At 38.2% G+C, this 13,305-nt stretch overlaps 1 protein-coding gene across 3 annotated transcripts in view; it reads right to left on the bottom strand.

Annotated features, from left to right (window-relative positions):
- The window catches only part of ANKRD28 (ankyrin repeat domain 28), a 126,752-nt gene that overhangs the window by 53,567 nt on the left and 59,880 nt on the right, over window positions 1–13,305 (bottom strand). For all 3 annotated transcript variants that reach the window (XM_075419067.1, XM_075419068.1, XM_009938808.2), the window contains exon 3: window positions 6,528–6,606. In XM_075419067.1, the coding sequence (XP_075275182.1) occupies window positions 6,528–6,606 (79 nt within the window). The remainder of the gene's footprint in view (window positions 1–6,527; window positions 6,607–13,305) is intronic.

The raw sequence follows: 13,305 nt of genomic DNA, 5'->3' as shown, positions 1-13,305 counted from the left end.
GGGAGTAAGAACTAGCATCTCAACGATCTCTTGAAAAGACAGCAATGAATGACTGGGTAGGGAATACTGCAAAGAACAGCCACACACCTCCTCCTTCACCCATGTAACTACATACAGCCATGTCTCAGCACATCACCTCTGTGTTCCCCTCGTAAGAACTTTTGCTGTGATTCTCTTCCTGAGCTACTCTGCACCAGAACTATTCCTATTCGTAAGTGTCCTCGGAAGACTTATGAATGCAGCCGCTACATTACTTATGCATCACTAGTTGGAAACAGATTCAGAAAAGAAACACAACAGAACTGACGAGACCTTTTCATCTTTGCTCACAGTACTGACTTCAGTACTGAACTGTCTTCTGCTGTCCTATTTGTAGTCTGTATTTTCAGACTGTCAAGAATGGTATTTTCCTTTGTTATTGTACAAGATGTGCTAGGGATTGAACAATATTGTAATACAAGCAAATAAAGCAAAAATGTTTTCATTTAAATATGCAATACAGACACCTGATGTTCAGTATTTGAAGCTCTGAGATGTTTATTTAGGAGTAAAAGATGTAAATAAAATCTTTTAATTGCATTTTAAAAAGCTCACAAACTTTGTCTTAACAACTAGTATACTAAATAATTTTAGGAATTATCTTTGCAGAGATTAGGAAGATCCCAGGTATAAATCACTGGGAATAACCAGCAGTCTTACTGTAATTAGATTCTATTTAAATATTTTCCTAAGGGCTAGTACTAGTTTCAGAAGATTTTCCTTTTTAAACAACCCACATTTTGTCTAGAGAAGATGACCACAGAAGTACTTAAAATGGTAAGCAGAAATTCTCAGACTACGCTGGGGAACGAACATATGGAAAATAAAACTTTTCCTTAGATAGAAAAACATATGAACATTCATAAGGACATACAGAAAAAGTCTGTAAAGGAAAAGAAGATTTGAGATATGAATTGAAGCAATCAGTAACAGAAATCAGAGTAATTTCCTATTGAAAACTTGGATACTTAGAAAATTATTGCTACAAAAATAATGAATAAGACCTTACTGAGAGAAAGCTTCTTCCTATTTATAAGCTAAATGTATAGTAGAGGATTTACAGAATAGTGAAAAAATAATCTGAGAGGGACAGGACTGGAGTATCTTCTGACCAGCCACAATAATGCTTCAACAACAGTTTTTATTTTTGTTGTTTAATATCATTCCCCCCCCCCCCCCCAAAAAAAACCCCCACAAACCACAACCCACCACAAGAAGATACACTGGCCACAAAAGGGAGGAAAAACACAGCCAAGTCAAAGCCATCCTCCAGAACTTCGCTGCCTTGTTGATAGAAGTCTGTTTCCTTTCATAACTTCATAGTTTCTGTCACAACTCAGCCACCACCTCCTCAAGCTTCAGAAAGCAACAGGAGGTTCTTGGACTCCTCGAGCCACCACACACTTCTACCTTTTCATAAGTCAGCCTCCTTTTCTCTCTCAAAGAAAGTCAGAGCTACTTTCTTCACAGCAACTGACTGTTACTGCTGCCAGAGGGAAGCTCTAAAAAGGTGGTCAACATCATTATCAGAAGAAGAGGAAGCAGCGGCAAGATACAGCCAGTGTAAAAGGAGCCCCTGTGAAACGCCTTCAGAATGTGGGTCCACCTGCAATCCAAACCAAGGGAGCATCACGCAGCTGATATTTTTGCAGCAATAGCCTTTCTACAGCTAAGCTGAGTGATTGTCATTGCATGGACTTGTAATACTTGCCTAGCTTCAGAATTAGATGAAAGAAATGCAGGTAGAGTAACGTTGGAGGGTCTTTAGTATCCTTCAGAATGTTATTACTGCAACAATAGTTTTCCAGCATCAGCACAGTTCTTACATTTTGCAGCTGGCCCAGAGGAAAGTGCAACAAAAACTTGTGGGCTGCCAGACCTTAATGAGATTAAGTTTGACCACACACTCATGTACGCTGAGCTCCATGCAGTGAAACTTTGGGGTTAAACAAACAGAAATGTGTGTTAGTATGTAAGTGTCAATGCGATGTAGTAACCAAATCTAGTCAAAAGAAAACAACAGACAATTCAAATGTTTATTTTCATGAATTATGTTCATTTCAGTGCAATAGTCTGCTTGGTATTTTAAAGAAAACACACAAAACTAGTTACTAATCAAAACAACACATTCTGGGACCACACTAATCTGTCCTGCTCCTCACATGGCACCTGCCTGCAGAACAGACTCTGATGGCATTAAGAAAAAAAAAGCTGGGACAAACACAAAGAATGATCTTTTACAAAGCAAGAAGCCTCCTCGGAACAGTTCACATGCAGGACTTCACTGAAAGGAGGGTTTGATTTTTTTTTAATCAGGACTTCTTGGAAAGAAAAAAAAAGTTGGACATTCAGTTAATTAAGACTTAATTATTTTACTTTTCTACTTCTAAGTAGTTGGCCATCAAGTATTTACACAACTAAAGTCAGTGCAATTATGCAAAGTAGACAGATGTATTTGTGCACCAGGATGCACAGTTGCACATACATCACATAAATACAGCTGTGATGGGTGTTACGACCCCTCACAGAGTCATACAAAAAAGCAAATGCTTCTAAAAATCAGGATTCTCAAGTGACTAAAATATAATCTTTTGTTCCATCATTCTGTATACTATAAAGAAACATCTTTATGCCTCTTCTTCATTTACCTCCTTACCTAACAAATTTAGGAATGCTAATTGCTCATCTAGATGATTTGAGCATTTAGACTCCCACAGACCATAGTGATAACAGAATCTGCTGACAAGACGTTCACATCCGCAGTTTATTATTAAGTGCAGTGAAGCTCTGCCTCAAGATAAAAACCAAAAGGCAATCTAACTGTCCAGCCCCAAACTGGAGCTGCTGAAGCAACTGTCTGTTGTTCAGGGTCTATGTCCAAACTGCCACCTTCAGGTCCCTTGTCTGGGCAAAAGACAAATAGGTGGTCACAGAGCAACCTCAAGGTTTGGTGGGAAAATATCTCAAGAATTCAAAGACTAAGTAAGTATGCTTGTTGAAAACTTATTCCACAAAAGTCTGCAAATAGGCTAAATTGACTCTATCTTCAGAATGTGCAATATGGGTTGCTTATGTCTGTAACAAAATAATATAAAGACATTTTAACAGCAAAATATGATCCAAAGTACATACTTGAAAACAACATGGATCCCCTGGAGGGGGATGCAAAATAAGTTCCAATCAAATTAAAAACACCCTTTGTCTAGGTAACATAAGATACACATTTTAACTAAGAATAGAGAATAATGAGAAAGAATCAGGTAAGAGCCACTGAGTAGTGGAAAGATTAATACAGACTTCAATAATTTTGAGGACCAGTTTGAAGAATAAAAAAAAGTCAAAGCAAACAGTCTTCACAGGTTAGCTTGCATGGCAGGAAAACTGTGAAGCAGTTCCTAGTAACATTCCAGCAATATTACAGTAGACATTACAAGTTGCAAAGTGAAGCTCTCACAAGGTGAGAAATGCTAGGATGAAAGTAGTCTATGCTACCTAATTCAAACCCTTCTGCAAAGATATTCCAATTGGTCAATTAAAGCCACATACAAAATTTTCAGATGCAAATTTACTGCATGCAGGAGATTGTTTTTCAGAAACATTATTTATTCAAGAAGCGATTTTCTCATTGTTCAAAAAGAGGTCTTGCAGCACAGCAAGTGTTCTGCTAGCCTTGCTGTGGTAACAGATGTTCTTTATTTGCTCCCTAATGCTCATCTATTACGACAAAATGTAACTTTATACATCTGTCTCAAAGGAGAGATTTGGTCTCCAGCTGAAACACAATAGATGAATTTTCTGTATCTTCATGAAACAGAGAGCATAAATACACTTAACCTCTATTCCCCATCTTCCAATTAAGAGAATCAAAAGAAAAATCTTCGCTTGTGCATTTTAAGACACCTAGACTTGATTTCTCAGAGAAGCAGCAGGTGCAGCACTTCAGATACAGCTATGAGTGCTCACAATTTTCAACCACAAGGATTTCAAATCCAGCATTCAGAAATGAGGAAGACTAAATTGGTGACTACTTTTTAAAGAGTCTGGTTTAAGCTGTTTGCCTAAAACCACAGCTTGCAAGCAGGTAATACACAGATTAGCACCCAAATACAGCACAGCCTTTCAAACTGAACAGCCTTAACATGCAGATATCACCTTTGCATCTTGCAATTAATGCTCCTCTTCGTTCACTCACAAACACATCAGCGACTGGCATCTGTGCCCCCTTCACTGCACCACCCTGGTTCCCTCTCTGGGGGATTCATGGGGCTGTGCTTCTGCAGCACAGCACCTGAGCACAGCCAGGCTGGACTCATACTGCCTACGCATTCCACAGCTCACAAAAGCTTTGGATTTCGCAACTATTTATCGTGTAAGTAAATCCTGATTTTCATTCAATAAATTTCATCTGAGATATATCAATGCCTCCCAGTCTTCCTGAAAAATCCGCCAACACAGCAGCACCCCACCACCTCTCCTCCACGCAACACCTCAACTTTGGACTACGCTTAGAGCCCTAATTCTTAGTTCTTCACTTCCCTCCTTTGTTCCCCATTTTTCTCTGACACTTCTTCCCAGGCCATGTGTCCAAACAGCATGACCAACCTTTCTCCCCCTACTGCCACCCCCCCAGTCAGGATCTTGTTTTCATTAATATCTGAAGTACTGAAGGGCTACAAGGATGGTGAGGGGACTGGAGCATCTCCACTACGAGGAGAGGTTGAGGGAACTGGGCTTGTTCAGCCTGAAGAAGAGAAGGCTGCGAGGGGACCTTATAAATGCCTACAAATATCTGAAGGGTGGGTGTCAGGAGGATGGGGCCAAGCTCTTTTCAGTGGTGCCCAGTGACAGGACAAGGGGTAATGGGCACAAACTGAGGCACAGGAAGTTCCGTCTGAACATGAGGAGGAACTTCTTCTCTCTGAGGGTGACGGAGCACTGGAACAGGCTGCCCAGGGAGGTTGTGGAGTCTCCTTCTCTGGAGATATTCAAGACCCGCCTGGACAAGGTCCTGTGCAGCCTGCTGTAGGTGACCCTGCTTCGGCGGGGGGGTTGGACTAGATGACCCACAGAGGTCCCTTCCAACCCCTACTATTCTGTGATTCTGTGATTCTGTGAAGTAGAACCTCGCTCTTTCGATAAGCCCCTTGCCCGAGAGAGAGATTTTCTTCAATCACCTTTCTGGTAACTGGACTCGGTTCACCCAAACCAGCCAGAAATTTCACTCCCAAAAGTATCTGACTACAACTTTGCAAAGTTCGTTTTGGGATTTTGTTTCATTTTGTTTTAATCACTGTGAAAGCACAAACAGAAAGAAATATCCTTGCCAAATGCAAGATCCCTTTTCAGAAGAAAGGGGTCATTATGTATTTTCAAGTCAACAGAACTTGGTTTTTTCTCGATAGGGAAAAACAGCACCTTCTCAGCAACACAGGTGAACTTTTCTGGACAAATTATCACTACAGAATATTTCCATGAGGAAAAAATATATAAAAATATACGTAATGTGATATTCATTATAAGTATATATAATTATAGAGTAAATATAATATATATATATAAAATGAGAGGATTGCACCTTGCCAAATTATAAACAAATTAAATTGTGCCTGACAATTTCAATTGAAAGTATGGAAGTGACTCCTACCATGTTAAAACTGAAATTTCCTTAAAGCAAAATTTGTTACCAAAGGTCGATGGGGGGTGGAAATAGCGAGTGTTGCGCAGGTTAGGTGGGCCATTAAGCAGACTGAAGATTAAAGTGGTACTATGGGACTGTTACAAGTTATAATCTTTCTGTTTAACCTTAAAGCAGTTCCATATCGTGATTCAGTCTCAAGCTGATGGGTAGATTTGTCCAAGATCAACGACAATCAATTCAGTATCTCAGTCGTGAAGTTTTGCTTTCGTATTTTTGGTTCAGTTTCTTGGTTTTCTAACCAATTGTTTCATTGCTTTTTCTCTTTGTTTAAAAACTGAAGCATACTGTTTTACAGAACTTGTACTTTTAGTATATATAAACAGAAAAATAAACAGATTTTTACATTTTCAGATGATCCTAATTATATTCTGTACATTTAAGCCAACAGCGAAGAATACTTAGAAATAATATAACCAACTCTGGGTGCTGCCTTGTATATTCAACTTTAATCATTTTTCTGAAGGCCATTTGAGAACCAAAGCAATGCCGCTAATATCTACCTATAACATACACTATCATTTCTTTAAACGAAAGTTAAACTATGTAAAGCTGATCAAGCTACAAATAAAAATAGTTATAACTCGGAAAGCTGTCTACAAAAAAATATTTTAGAGCAGAGCTACACAGTATTATAACACCGACAGGTCTGGAAACCAAAATTTCAGTACAAACATCTTTAATTTCTAGTACATTAAATATCCCAACAAAATTTACACAAACTAAGATGTACATAAATATTTCTTTGGATGTGCATAGTTATTTTTTTTCCATTAACAGGAACAGAACATACCAGATAAAATAAGTAGTTCAATAATTTCTGCATCTCCAAGATAGGCAGCAGCATGTAAAGGGGTCCTTTTCTCATTATCCTGTGGTAAGAGGGGGGAAAAAAGGTTTTATTTAAAATAAAAAAGTATGTTTTAGCAATCTGTATGAGTTATGAAAAAACACTGCATAAAAGTGCATCTTCCAAATATTGTACATTTTATATTTTAGAAAATATAATTACTCTAAAGACGTTAGCCACATTTACTAAGACAAACATGCTTCTCCCTAAGGAACTCTTAATACCTACATAGTCAACTAGTGCTTCCCTGACCTACACAGACTGACAGATGCTCATCACATCTGAAGATTAAGCCAGCAGCTAGAAATCGCCATTCACTTATCTCCAGTGACAGGAACTTGAGGCTGCCCTACACAGTTAAAAATGCTGCATCACCTTCACATGCAACAATTAGTGAAAAATATTTTCTTTGGAAAGTTTATTTTCAGCGGTTAGTTTTTTTTTTTAATAGAAAACAGAAAAGAAGCTGGAGTGAGTAGAGGCAAAAACACTGAAATCCAATTTGAACTGTTTTGTTTATTGTAAAGCAGCAAAGAGAAGGTAGAGCTGCAATTTATTTTGCAGAAAACACTCTGGAGGATGCAAGTAAGACCCAGCACTTTTGATTAGTTCAGGCTGATCTAATTTCCTTTTGAAGGTACAAGTAAGTACGAGAACTTAACCATACACAATATACATGGACGAACCAGTCTCCCAGTTTTTAATGAGAAAAATAAGATGACTTTCACATCCCAATGAGTGGCACAGAAATGAGAAGAATCAACCATTCTGCTCTCTGAGGAAAGGTTGCTGAGAAATTAGGAAAGAGACAGATCATCAGTCGGCATCGTGGTTCTTGCCTAAGCTCTGCTTCGATGTCTAGGGATTTTTAAACAGTGTTTCAAATACATCGAGGTGGGGAATCGAGACAATTATCAGCAAGCAATTTTAAGTGGCAAGACACTTCTATTAATTTAACTGTTGTGTCACAACTATGGTAAAATCAATGCACATTTTAATTGATAATTTATTGTGAGAAGCATTCCTCTCCCTTGCCAAAATAACTTTATTCAGTGAATCTCTACTTGAGAGCTAGCAGCGTACCAGAAGAAAACTGAAGTTCATGGCAGGAGAGATCTGATAGCAAAACCAGAGCTCAGACCCAAGGGGTCACTTCTAAAACATAAATTTCAGAACTTAGAACATTCAGCCCCCCCTCCAAGACAACATCACACACACAACCTCCCTGCCCCAAGCAACCTACTCTGTTTACTCCCAGCTCAGAAAATATCAGTTACACATTCATGATTTTGTCAATGTTTCCTAACATCACTGTTTGAATTACACACAAGTAATTTGAAATTGAGCAGTAAAAACCTGACATCGATGCACCCTGAATAAGGTATTAACACTACTGACTTCTCGCTAACACCACATAATGCTTCACAGTACCCATTATGTGCCAGTATGTCTCAACTGCAGATTACACATTTATGACAAAAAAAAAAAAAAAAAAAAAAAAAAAAAAGACAGCCCCTGGCACTGAGGACTGGCCATCAAGAGGAATAAAAACAATAATTAAAAAAAGACAGATAGGAAACACAAGGGAAAAAGTAATACCCATATTAAAATTGCTTCCCCAGCCCAAAGGCAGTAAAGAGCAGCCAGCAACGAAATTCAGTTTCCATTCCTCCAGTCTGGAGGAGCGGAACTACTACAGCTAGCTAGTATTTTCCAACCCCATTTAAGCCTTTTCGATAAAGCTAAAGGGCCTATAACCCACAATTTAAGCAACACAGAAAAATCAATATGATATTGCACTGCCTGCAATTTCATTATAGAATTAGAGAGAATAAGATGGGTCATGAGTATGTCCTTCTGTAGAGACAGTATTCATTCAGAAACACAAGCAAAAATTGCATTCCCTACTCAAAAAGGCAATACTCAAAATTTTCACCACATTTGTTCTGTATTGGTTTGTTTCACTTGGTTTTGGTTTGTGGGTTTTGGTTTTTCTTTTCACCTTTTAACAGCTCAGTGACAGAAGCCATGCAAGTAACCAATCTGAGACAACCAGTCAGAAATTTTCCAATAAAACGGTGAAGGGAGCTGTTTGCCTAGAAAAATGCAAAATCACCAAACCCCAAATATATCTGCCTTAAACATCTATGGTCCAAATTTCTGACAAATTCAAGCCAGGCTTCTCAAAAAATCCAACCTCTACTAACGGTAACTGCTGAGTATCCTGAAACCACCAGGATACAATCACAAAAGCAGCTCAAACACAAGTAACCTTTCCACTCAAACACTCCTATGTTTCCAAGCTGTGTGCTTCCAGTCATGCAAATATTTCAGTTTTGCTGCTCTTAAGCACACAGCTCAAAAATACTCAAAGCCCAACTCCCAGTTCTGCAGCATGGAGTACAGACTGGGAGGGTATGTATACAGGAGGCTGGTGGAGACTTCCCTGCTCTACAGCACTAGGGCAGCCCTGCCGGGATGCTCATGGCTTGTCATCTCCTGGGACAACTCCAGAGCCCGGTATTTCAACAATCCCAAGCCCCAGGGTCTCTATCGACCACAAGTATTCTGCACCCTCATGGTGCTTTAGCACCCTAACTTTCCCCTCCCCCCCCAATTACACAGGTGGCACTTAGTCATGCTTCCAAACATTTATTTTACTTCTCTGTGAGAAAGTTTTTGGTTTAGTATCTAAAAACCTGTTTTTCAGAACTTCTTACAAAAGCAGAAATGCTGCGTTCAGCAGCTCTCATCAGCATGCAGAAGTCTTTGCTTCCATTAAAAGAAAACTCTAATTTTGTTCCATCTGAAGTCTTCTGTTTTAGTGTCGAATTTTAATAAATGAAATCTGAGTAAAATTAAATAGGATTCTTTATTTTAAATGCTATTAAAATACTACTATACAGATAAACTTTTTAATTAAAAAACAGTAACCATTTGATGAACAAATGTCATCTACAAATACAAACTACTGCATATAAAGCATTACAGTAAATAACACTAATCAAGCTTTCGGTTTTAACAAGCAACTTTGGAAGTAGACATCTTGCAGCACTGACATATCACACTAACATAAATACTGGCTCTAGTGTTGTTCCTCTAGTTTCATAAACTTAAATGATGCTAAAAGAAACATTTCAAGAGAGAAAGGGTTTTGTACCTAAAAGTCACTGTTATACAGAATTTAAAATCTAAATCTGTTGGTACTATTTCATTCCAAATATCACAGTACTATTGCAGTATTTGACAACATAGAAAAACAAGTGTTGTGCCATCTTCATTTTCCAATTCAGAGATCTGCAAGGCAAATGGGACTATTACAACTCTAGCTGTAATGTTAGTAAGGAAAAACATCACACCAATTGCATTAGGCAGGTTCTGCATAGTTGAAAGAGAACGCTGGTAATTCCAGTAGAAACAACAAAGAAATTTATATTCCTAACAAGACACTCCAAAGTTTAATTCCAGGTGTTGTCAACGCTGTCAACAAACTAAAAAGCAATAAAATTGTTCGGTCCTTAAGGAATCAGTTTTCAGCATGACAGTTCTGTGTCACAAAAACCCCAACATTGTATTTACACGCATCTTTGGACACATTACATGAAAAAACACATAATCCTTCCATTCGCAGTACTTCCATTTCTCAATTTTCCCAAACATTTCATCAACACAGGAGTTTCTATAAAGATTACGACATGAGAAATGCATAGAAGGTGGCCTTATGACCCTGTTAAAACCAAATTTGGAACAAAGTGACAGGGATAGTGGTGCTATGTGCTTCTTCATAACATCATTAACTCCCCTAACCAAGAACAAGGGTAATGCCACCTTTGTTTCATTTTACTTAAAACATAGGCTTTAATTGTTTCACTGGTTATTTCACGGATCAAGACTACTACAATGGACAAATTTATGGCTAACTTCAACACACAGCATTCAAGTCTACCTCTTTTAAAGCACTAAGTATCCTTTGAGATACAATTTATTCCTGGGGTGGATTCTACCTCAGTAATTGATTTAGAATAACTACATACAACTACAGAGAGTTTTAAGGATCTAGATGCCTTAAAGGCACGCCTCTGTTACTGTGCACATATCCAGTAAGACTGCTGTAACCTGACTATGGCTTCCCCAGGAATATGTTAGAATACAACTTCAGTTTGTCCTTCGAACAGTTCAACACCTGCGGATCTGCAATCTTTGAAGTAAAGCATTTTCCGGAAAAGCATGAATGCAACTTCCCCCTTCATAAAAACTCCTCTTTACCCTATCTGCTCTTCAAAACCAAATTTTGCAATAAAACTTAAAAATACTCTATTTCATGATCACACTTACAAAATACCATTTAATACGTGCTTTCTGCTGTATCACTTGTCAGCTGTCTGCTTCAATACCGTTTGTTCCTGGCAGAAATCAACCCTAAATACACAATCATAAATCTTAATCATAAATCATAAAGAGTTTCAATTCCAACATACCCTGTAATAGCTTTAATAAACATTCCTTGTAAGTGAAACTATTTTTAAATACAACACTTCGCTTAGTGTATTTTTAAATTAGGTTAGAGAGATAGGACTATTCAACCAGCATGATCTGCAACTCCTGGGTTCACAGATAATGTATAAGAACATGATTACAAAATATTTCCAACTATTTGATAGTCTCCAATACCACAGACGTCTCTCCCAGTGTGAAGTCCCAGTCCTACACTTGAAAGTCACTAGAGTACTAAATTCTATTTGCACATTTTGCTGCAGTTATTAGAATTATAATTTCATAAGGCACAATAACTGTCTACTCTTAATATGTTTTTTTGTTCTTCCACACAAAAAAACACATTTAAATATTTAGCTTTTACATTCCAGCTTCAAACTTCACAAAAATTTAGTTCAGATACACAACTCTATAATTGAGGCCACTAACTCTTTGGAAGTATGTCCAGTCACAAAGTGGTAACTCAAAAAAAACATAACTAAAACTTGAAAATCAGTTGTACTGTCAACTGAGAGTAGAAGAAAAATATTTTTTGGTTTCAAAACTTGTATATCTGTGACAAATTAATTATGTGTGCCTACATTGAGTGTAATTAATCTGCTATTTCTTTGGAATTTTTCCCAATACTTAACTCAATTATCAGAACTTCACATTGTCAAAAAATTAAGAAATTCCTAACTAATTTTGGCCAACATTATTGTTAGAAGCAGATCTCTATTTTCTCACCATATTTCAAATTCAAGATGCAGCTCCAATATAGTCAGCAAGCTAAACAAGCTACAATAATGGTCTTCTGCATGCTTAAAAACAGGAGGAAAGCATGAAATTAACCAGAAAAATAATACATATTACAAAGCTAACCACCAAGCATCCTTTGAAGCCAGATGATAGATACATTGTAGTTGAAATAAGTAGAATTCTCACGCTGACTTCATTAATTTATTGAACTAATGCTCATGCTACTATTTGTATAAACATTTTTTGAAAGCCCAGTATTAAACTTCCACTAGTAAGACTTTATCACTACACACTACATTTCAGGACCTATCTTCTTTATGCTACCTATCGTGACAGAGCAAACCTAGATTTCAAGCACTCACAAAGAACTGAGAAGGAATCTTTGCCCTTCTGCTCATAATGACCGCAGTAACCAATGACTCCAGAGACCTCGTCTTGCAGGGGAAAAGAAGGGTCTTTAGCAATGAGGGTCACTTCAGCTGTAATCTGCCAAACTCCAATGTTGTTTCTAGTTAAGATCTTCAGTACCAACTTAATAGTGCATGCTCTTTGACTTGATTCTAAATAATAATAATAAAAGCTGGCATACCGTGGATTAAGCCACTAAATCCTTTACTTGCGAGTACCACTGTAGCTTGTGGAGACCTTAAAAAAAATTATATGGCAGTGGTATGTATACAGTAGAAAATAAAAGGTAAGTCAGAAGAGAACTACGAATCAACCTGGAAAAAGGTTACAACAGCACCGTTTTAGGAAAGACCAAGAGTTTATACAAACATATAAATGTCCCTCTAAGTATGCACGATCCACAAGAGCATAAGCTCATAGTTTTCTGAATTGCCAAAAAAAAAAAGAAAAAAATTCCATAACAAGGTAATATTTAGTGGATCTACGTTGACACACAAAGCAACCAGCAAGCACAGTACTTTTAAGATGTTAGAAGAAATGTCTACTGGCTACATAATTGCAAAGGAGACACTAATGCTCCTCTCCAAAATTTGAGTTTCCAAACCAAATACTCAGCATCTGCAAATGCACAAACTATAGAGCTGTTCAGGTTTTACACATGGGCACATTTCAGAAACAGGCCAGAAGTTTGTCAGTGTGTGCTCGCAGCCCAGAAGGCCAACACTGGGCTGCATCACAAACAGCACGGCCAGCAGGTCAAGGGAGGGGACTCCGCCCTTCTGCTCTGCTCTGGTGAGACCCCACCGGGAGTCCTGCATCCAGCTCTGGACCTCTCAGCACAGGAAAGACATGGACCTGTTGGAGCGGGTCCAGAGGAGGCCACAAAAATGATCAGAGGGCTGGAACACCTCTCCTGTGAGGAAAGGCTGAGAGAGTAGGGGCTGTTCATCCTGGAGAAGAGAAGGCTCCGGGGAGATGTTATTGCAGCCCTCCAGTACCCGAAGGGGCCTGCAAGAAAGCTGGAGATGGACTTTTTACAAGGCCGTGTAGTGACAGGACAAGGGGTAATGGCTTTAAACTA

Source organism: Opisthocomus hoazin, chromosome 4 (assembly GCF_030867145.1).
Source record: "Opisthocomus hoazin isolate bOpiHoa1 chromosome 4, bOpiHoa1.hap1, whole genome shotgun sequence".
Lineage (NCBI taxonomy): Eukaryota > Metazoa > Chordata > Aves > Opisthocomiformes > Opisthocomidae > Opisthocomus > Opisthocomus hoazin.
The sequence above is the reverse complement of the archived record's forward strand: the minus strand, read 5'-3'. Positions and strand labels throughout refer to the sequence as shown.